The sequence below is a fragment of the Propithecus coquereli genome, unplaced genomic scaffold (genome assembly GCF_000956105.1).
Source record: "Propithecus coquereli isolate 6110/MARCELLA unplaced genomic scaffold, Pcoq_1.0 Scaffold45, whole genome shotgun sequence".
In the NCBI taxonomy this organism is placed as follows: Eukaryota; Metazoa; Chordata; class Mammalia; order Primates; family Indriidae; genus Propithecus; species Propithecus coquereli.
The window spans coordinates 8,778,231-8,786,039 of record NW_012150285.1 but is presented as its reverse complement, the minus strand read 5'-3'; the positions used below and the strand labels follow the sequence as shown (position 1 = coordinate 8,786,039).

Below are 7,809 nucleotides of genomic sequence, written 5' to 3'. Positions count from 1 at the left end.
TGACCCAGAAGCTAAAGATCACTTAAAATATTTATAATTGAAAATTTTCAGAGTGTAAAATTAGCAGTAGCCCTGCTGGAGGTGGGAGGTAGGTGCTTGGTATTAGAATAATCGCTGCTACACAGCGCAGTTTGATGAACTAATAAAGAGACCTTTCTTAATGCCCTGCGGTCCATCACTGAAAAATCATTCTTTTGTAGTAAGCACTGTCTTCTATCTTGAATTCTTTCTACCATCATTTTTGCTGGTAGAGTTAATACATTAAGTTGCTAATTTTTTTAGTGTAAGTTAGTTTTAGGATCAAAACTTGAAAGCCAGAGAGGAATGTAGTTATACTTTGACCTCCACTATCTTTTGAACCCTGTAAGAGCTAAAGGTATTAACCCTCTGACAAGGCAGTACAGCTAGTCAGTTGCAGAAACTCCAGCGGAATCCAGATGTCTCGTGTCCTGGGCTAGTGGGCTTTCTATGGTGGCAGATCGCTAACCTGTGCTAGATAAACCTAGACAGCTGTTGCTGGAGGAAGTACTAAAAGAAACGGTTCACAGGGAGGGACCCTTCGGCTTGGTTCGCAGTTTTGACTGGGCTGTGAGAATCCTGGGGTCAGCTGCAGAGGTTTCATGTGGCTGCTGGTGATCTTCCCCATTGGTCTCCTGACTTGTCCCCGTAACAGATGTTACCAAGAATTTGTAGCAATTAATCAAAGATGATGTGCTTCCATAGCAAGATGAATTAATATGTAAAGAAACCGATACTGCTGGCTTTCTAAACAGCCATTGTGAATATCTTACCCTTTCCCTAGTAAGCAACTTGATCAAGTTATGATAAGGCTTCTCAATTACATGTACCTCCAGGATTTTCAATTATATTTTATTATCAAGTAGACTGTGAATCCCTAGACTTTCAGGACTCCCAGAATGCTGGAATTACAGGCATGAGCCACTGCGCCTGGCCTCATTTTGCATTTTTTGAGAGGAGAGGATTTATTGTCTTCATCTGATTCTCAACAGGGTGTATAATGGAAAAGAGGTTAAAGTAATGCCTTATATGTATGATCCAGTGTTTCAGAATCTCCTTCACAATAAGAAAAAATAGATTTTAGATGAGAACATTAAAGCCAGTTTATTTTTTTTAAGTACAAGAAATTAAAGGAAAATTGAATACGAAAAAGAAAAGAGATTAGTGCTTTAAGTAAATGACATTGTGTTGTTTATACAGGTAAGTGTAGGTTATTGATATCAAACAAACTGTTTAATTTGTATCTTTCATTAATAAGAAAATTCTATTTTATATGTGCTTGAGAAATAAAACATATCCCCTCATACTATCCCTAGATTAATACAGAATTATCTTAAAGGAAGCAAAAAGGAGCTACCCATGCAGGAAACCTCATTTGTTCAGTTATCATTGAACATTATTGTTCCTGGTAGTTTGTTTTTCTTGTTCTGTGATGTTTTTTAAAAAAAGAATATTTTGTATATATTCCCTGTATTTGAAACATTGACTATATTTCAACATATTATATTGATATATTGTACATATTGCAATAATGGTATTCAAATTATTTTGATATATATATTTTTAGAAGTTTACTTTTTCATTGTTTTCTTTTTTTTTTGAAATGGAGTCTCACTCTGTCACCTGGGCTAGAGTGCCATGGCGTCAGCCTAGCTCACAGCGACCTTAAAGTCTTGGGCTTGAGCGATCCTCCTACCTCAGCCTCCCGAGTGGCTGGGATTACAGGTGCATGCCACCACACCCAGCATATTTTTCTGTTTTTAGTAGAGATGGGGTCTCGCTCTTGCTTAGGCTGGTCTCAAACTCCTGACCTCAAGCGATCCTCCTGCCTCAGCCTCCCAGAGTGCTAGGATTACAAGCGTGAGCCACCATGCTTGGCCCTACTATTTTCTTGTATAGAACTTTTTAAAAAAGACTTTGACATGATAAGGACTTTCTTCCTTAAAATTTGCATAATTCACTTGGATGACTCATAAAAGAAGTGAATGGATAGAATAATAGATTATAGAACTGCGGAAAACTTAGTTCAACACTCTTATTTAGCTGATGAGGATGCAGAGATGCTGAGAAGATACATTAATCAGTGGCAGAGCAAGTTCCGTAAGTAAAGACTCCTGATTTCTCATGTAATACATTTTCCACCACAGGAAGGTGCCTGCAGTATATTATTTTTTTGTAAAATATATCCTTAGACTCATTCACTCAGTAAATATTTGTTGCATGGCCACATACCAAATACTTTGTTTTAGGCAAAGGGTGTGACAATAAAAAGGGAGCTATCATAGTATAGCTGACCTTGGAGTAAAGTACATGGTTCAAATCCTGGCTCTGCCACTTACTGTGTGATCTGAAGTCAGGTTGTTTAACTTCTTTATGCCTCAGTTTCCTTATCAATAAAATGAGAATATTAATAGCGCCTACCCTATATGCTGGATCAGAGGATGAAATACAATGCTTAGCATAATGCCTGGAACACAGTGCTTAAATAAGTTTCTATCTTCATATTCCCTTTGTAGCGATTACTATTGTATGAAATTTTCCCTTTCAAAGTGAATTGCAAAAAAATTCAGTAATCTTTTATTTTATTTTATTTTATTATTATTTTTTTTTCTATATACTTAGCCTTGCCTAAGCAAGACCTCAAAAAATTTGGTTACCAACTCATAACTGTCCCTCTCCACGGAAATCTTTAGTAAAAGGTGAAAGATTTATTCGTTTTGAAGAGAAACCAGAGTATAGTGATCCTTCATTTTAATCCAGCAATAGAATCATAAAATGATTAGACTTTGGTTTTCTAAATATCTAAAGATATATGTGGATAAATATCTTTAAAGCACAAAAAAATCATAATGCTAATTATATAGATAGTACTGGTTGCTTCTGAGCTGTAAGCAGTGGTCTTTAGGAATCTTCATTTGCCATTCTAGACCATTTATTACTGAGAAAAAAATCCACTTGTAGTTCCATTTAATAGTTCTGATTCGACCCGAGCATTTGTTAGTTGCTGCTTTAATGAAGAATAGTTGTCTCTGTCACATTGGAGTTTGGTCACCTTGAATTCCAATCTAAACTACACTGGCTAATGTGACCTTGGATAAGTCATTGGATACCTAAGAGCTCAGTTTTGTAAATCTACCCTTTATTCCGTTTAGTCTTTAGGGCCATAGGGTAAATTTCTTGGCTGAAGATTATTAATGCCTACAAAGCATTTCAGCACTTGGCCTGTTGAGCTTGAGTATACTAGAACTGTAATTCATCATTTAACACCTTCATGGTCTGTAAGGACTAATGCAACATCCAGTGGCAACTAATTCAGTTTTACCTGTAAGTTACAGTCATACTGGGCTCCTTGAAATCAGACAACCTGTAACAAAGAAATACAAAAGCCTGCTCTTCCCCATTTTCCTTCTCACTCACTCCACTTCAGCACACTGGCCTCCTAGCTGTTCCTTGAACTTGCCAGCAGGCTCCCTCCCACTCTGGGTCTTTGAGCTTCTTATTCCCTCTGTACAGAAGGCTGTTCTTCCAGTTAGCCATAATTTTAAGCCTCCCCTGAACACTCTATGTAATAATTCTCTGCAAGCCTCCCCTCCTCTGACATTTCCCATCTCCCTTCCTTGTTTTATCTTTCTTTATAGCATTTATCACCGCCTGATATACCATATGTTTTACTGCTTTATTTGTTATTTTTTATGTCCCTCCATTAGAGTATAAACTTCATCAGGGCAGAGATTTTTGTCCTTTTGCTGCCTCCTGTATCTCTAGTGCCTGGAATATTGACTGGTACATAGAAGATGCTAAGAAACATTTATTGAATGAATGAATGAATGATCTTACTAATGTTCATACCGTTTCTCTAAAGTTATAATAAGTCGGGAAACTAGAATAATAAGTTACTAATAACAACCCTAAGGAAACTTGTCTTTGGAATGAGCCAAATTGAAATCTGAATTTCCTAAATCTGAAAATTTTCTGCTTAATTTATGCTACTTCTTATTTTAAAACCTGTAACACTAGCAGTTTCATGTTTCTCATATCTGTATAACTCTATGATTTGTCATGAATTTCCAGATCTTTGGATATTGTTTACAGTCTTTTTATTTTAATTAATAATCAAAACTACAGTTTTCAAATGTGTTTGTAAATTGGTAGTTTGTGTGGAAACTGAGGAATTAATTAAGAAAATTGAATAGGTAATTTAATAAGACTATAAAATAAGGGTTTAGATTGATATTTTGATAATTTCATATAATTTGAACTGTAAAATGCAAAGTATCCAAGGTATTTGTTTGGCTCACAATTTTGGGGAACTCGTCCTTTGTCAGTATGAGTTTTAGGATAATCAAAACATAGTTAGCAGAAAAATAGAGAATAGACTAATATTTCTGCCTTTTTAAAGCAAGATAAGAGATAGAAAAATTACTGGTTTTTTTTCATTTTGTCAAGGCTAAATCACTTTCATTTATATTTATAGGCAAAATCATCAACAGTGCAGACTAGTAATCAGCCCCCCTCACAGGTGAGAAAATTTTTCTTAAATGTAAGTGCCAGGATTTCAAATAAGTTATAACACATTTAGAACATAAGAGATTCTTAAAGTATTCCAAATGAGATCTACTCTATTAGAGCTTTGAAGTTAAATATTTGTTTTTGTGTTTATTTAAGTCTGAAGTACTCCTGAAAGTCTGCCTACTGAATTATGCTCTGAATTCAGCAGGAGTGAGATTTGTTACTAGTTTCGTATTTTCAAAATTTTTCTCGGTATATTTTTAAATTTATACATGCGATATATAATAGATTGGTGACAAGCTTATTGTATTTTTTCAGAGACCATCTTGGTGGCCCTTCGAGATATCTCCTGGTGCATTAACTTTTGCTATCATATGGCCTTTTATTGCCCAGTGGCTGGTGCATTTTTATTATCAAAGAAGGAGAAGGTAATTCTACAGTTTCATAATTTGAAATGATGTATAAACTCGTATAACCTATAATAGGCAGAGCTTTTAGCAGCAATTAAGGGGATAGGTCCATTTTATAGATATATTATCATACTGAACATGCTATACTGATCCTCAGGCTGAAATTACCTTGGAAATGGTATCTTGTGGATTTCTAGTACGTGTTAGACTTAAAAAATTTTTCTCTTGAGAACATCTGATGGATTCGTACAGCTTTGATTTAGGCAACAACATGACAATGACAACATGCTGCTTAAATTTTAGGGCTTATGAGGAAACAATGCTCTTATAGTCTGATGTTTCTTTCGGGTCCTTTGCTGATATAAAGGATCATGGGAAGATAAATAAATAATGCCTGTTTGCTCTCTATACCTTTGAAATATATTCTGAAGCTAAGATGACCTAAAAAAGGGAAAAAAATTTAAAAATAAATAAGTAAATGAAAAATACACCTTTGAAATACAGACATTGACGTTTCAGAAAATTTTCAGCCTGGTGGTTGACTCTCTCTAGAATTAGGGATTACTTCAATTTGAGGGCCAGAATTCCAGTTTGGGATAACAGGAGATACCACTGAGAATAATAGATTGGAATCCCTGAAAGTACCCTGAGTCTGTCTGTGTTAGGAATAAGCTGAGGCCAAAACCCTTAGGTTCAAGGAAATCCTTAAATCTAAAAAGTGTCCTTTTTTGGACACTGTGTAAACTGATGAATGAGTGGGAAAATAGACCATTATTTACCTCACTGCTCGCACATTGATTAGGTTTTCAGTGTTTCATCACTTTCCCATTAAGTAACAACAGGTGGGGAAAAGAAATAGGACATTTGATCATAATGTGCACACATTTTCAAAAATTTACAGGTTTAAGTATTTATGGTATGTTTTTCCTTTACCAAAGAACCCAAGTTTCTAGTTATGCTTGATAACGTAAAGCATTTGTCCTTCTCTTATGTAAAAGGGACAGGCAGCACTCTGGGTGCCCCAGTTATCATACCTTGTAGTGGACAGACTGAAACGCATGTCACACTGGGTGAAGCATTTTCGTTTTCCTTGTTCTCCACTTATGTTAAGACAGTTTTGATTTATGTTCATTAATGAGCTGAATACATTTTCCAATACATGAATATTGTTAGAATACCCCTACTCACTTGAAAAAGCTTCAGTAAGATTTCAGAAGCATAAATTACTTTCTTAGTTTTATTTTTCCCTTTTCCAATCCATTTGTGTATGTGTCATTTTAGTTGTTAAGATACATACTTTAATTTAAACCCTTTCTTTTATTCTTTGACACATTTTAAATTTGTTCTGTGATGGTTGGATTTGGTGTTTTATATTCTCATATCCCTGGTAATGTGAGGAAAAAAAGAACCAAACCTTTTTTTGATATGTATTAATGCTGGATTTACGCTGCAGGGCACAAGGACACTGAAGGTAGGTGTTTACATATTTTGCAATGCATTTCAAAGTTCCTTTTCATGTTTCCTTTGTAGAAAGTTGAGAGGTGGAGAGTAGCGAAATTTGGCATAGGACAAAAACAAAGCTTACTTTGGTTAATAATTTATTTTATGCTTAAGGTTGAAACAGCTTATCACTTCATTAAAGATGGAAAAACAAACTGTATTCTGCTTAAGCAGTTGCAGAAAATTGGAGTTTTTCTAAAATTAACTTTTTAAATGTTTCTTACTAATAGAAGTATAGTAAAAAGTTGTTTGCTATTTCTCCTAAATATGCCTTTCAGTTGTTCACAGATGTCTCTGAATGGAGAAACTCTTTCCTATTCATTTTCTACTTTGTTATTGAATCTTTATCAAGTTTTTTTTACTGTATGTTAAGTGTTTGATCCTTCCAAATTGCAAATTATTTAAGCACTGTAGAACTAACTTCATTTTGATGAGGTATAGTGATTTTTTGGTATTGTTTGTTTATGTATGTGACAGATTAACTGGGATTGGAAGTAGGGCCTTATTTGATACGGAAACAAGTTTTAGCCTGGAGGAGATTTAGGTATCTTTTAATCTGGCTGTGTTTAGCAATTTTTAATCTGACAGTTAAAGGAATGAAGGCTAGAGAGTAGTGTGTATGGTTTAGAAGAGATAGGATCTGTATTAGAGATTAAGAGAAAGGTCTAGAAATCTGCTTAGGATGAGAAAAGTGTGGGTAGTAGAGGGTGTGCCTTAACCCATAATAGGGATCATGCCATAGCTCATCTCCTAGTGTAGCGGCTGGCACATAGCAGTTGTTCAATAAATGTGTGTCGAATGCATGACCGAATACCCTCCATGGGCAAGATGGCAAACTCAAGTACCATATGACATGGAAAAGTTTTCGTTTTATTTAATAAATATGTGGACACAGACAGACACTGGGATAGTCCTATATGTATATAAAATTAGCTATCCATTTGTGATAAACTTTTAAATATATATATTTTTTCCTGAACTGTTGTATACAGGATTCTTCTTTACCCCTAAATGCTTCAGTGTGTATTTCCTATAAACATAAGTATAATGATTAAAATCAGGAAATTAACATTAATGTAACATTATGTAATCCACAGACCTTAATTCTGATTTACCAATTGTTCCAATAATGTCCTTTATGGCAAAGGAACATTCTGGATCATGCTTTCCATTCAATTGTCACATTTCTTTAAGTGTTTTTTTTTTTTTTTTTCTTTAAGTGTTTTTGACCTGGAACAGTGCTTCAGGTGTTTTTGTGTTTCATGACATCGACAATCTTAAAGAGTAGAGGCCAGTTTTTGTTTTTTTCTTTTAGAGATAGGGTCTTGCTCTATAGCTCAGGCTGGAGTGCAGTATTATCCTCATAGCTCAC

General features: G+C 34.8%; 1 protein-coding gene across 1 annotated transcript in view; it reads left to right on the top strand.

Moving 5' to 3' along the window:
* The window catches only part of ACBD5 (acyl-CoA binding domain containing 5), a 48,662-nt gene that overhangs the window by 37,880 nt on the left and 2,973 nt on the right, over positions 1 to 7,809 (top strand). The window contains exons 8-9 of the mRNA XM_012654854.1: positions 4,493 to 4,537; positions 4,846 to 4,955. Of these exons, the coding sequence (XP_012510308.1) occupies positions 4,493 to 4,537; positions 4,846 to 4,955 (155 nt within the window). The remainder of the gene's footprint in view (positions 1 to 4,492; positions 4,538 to 4,845; positions 4,956 to 7,809) is intronic.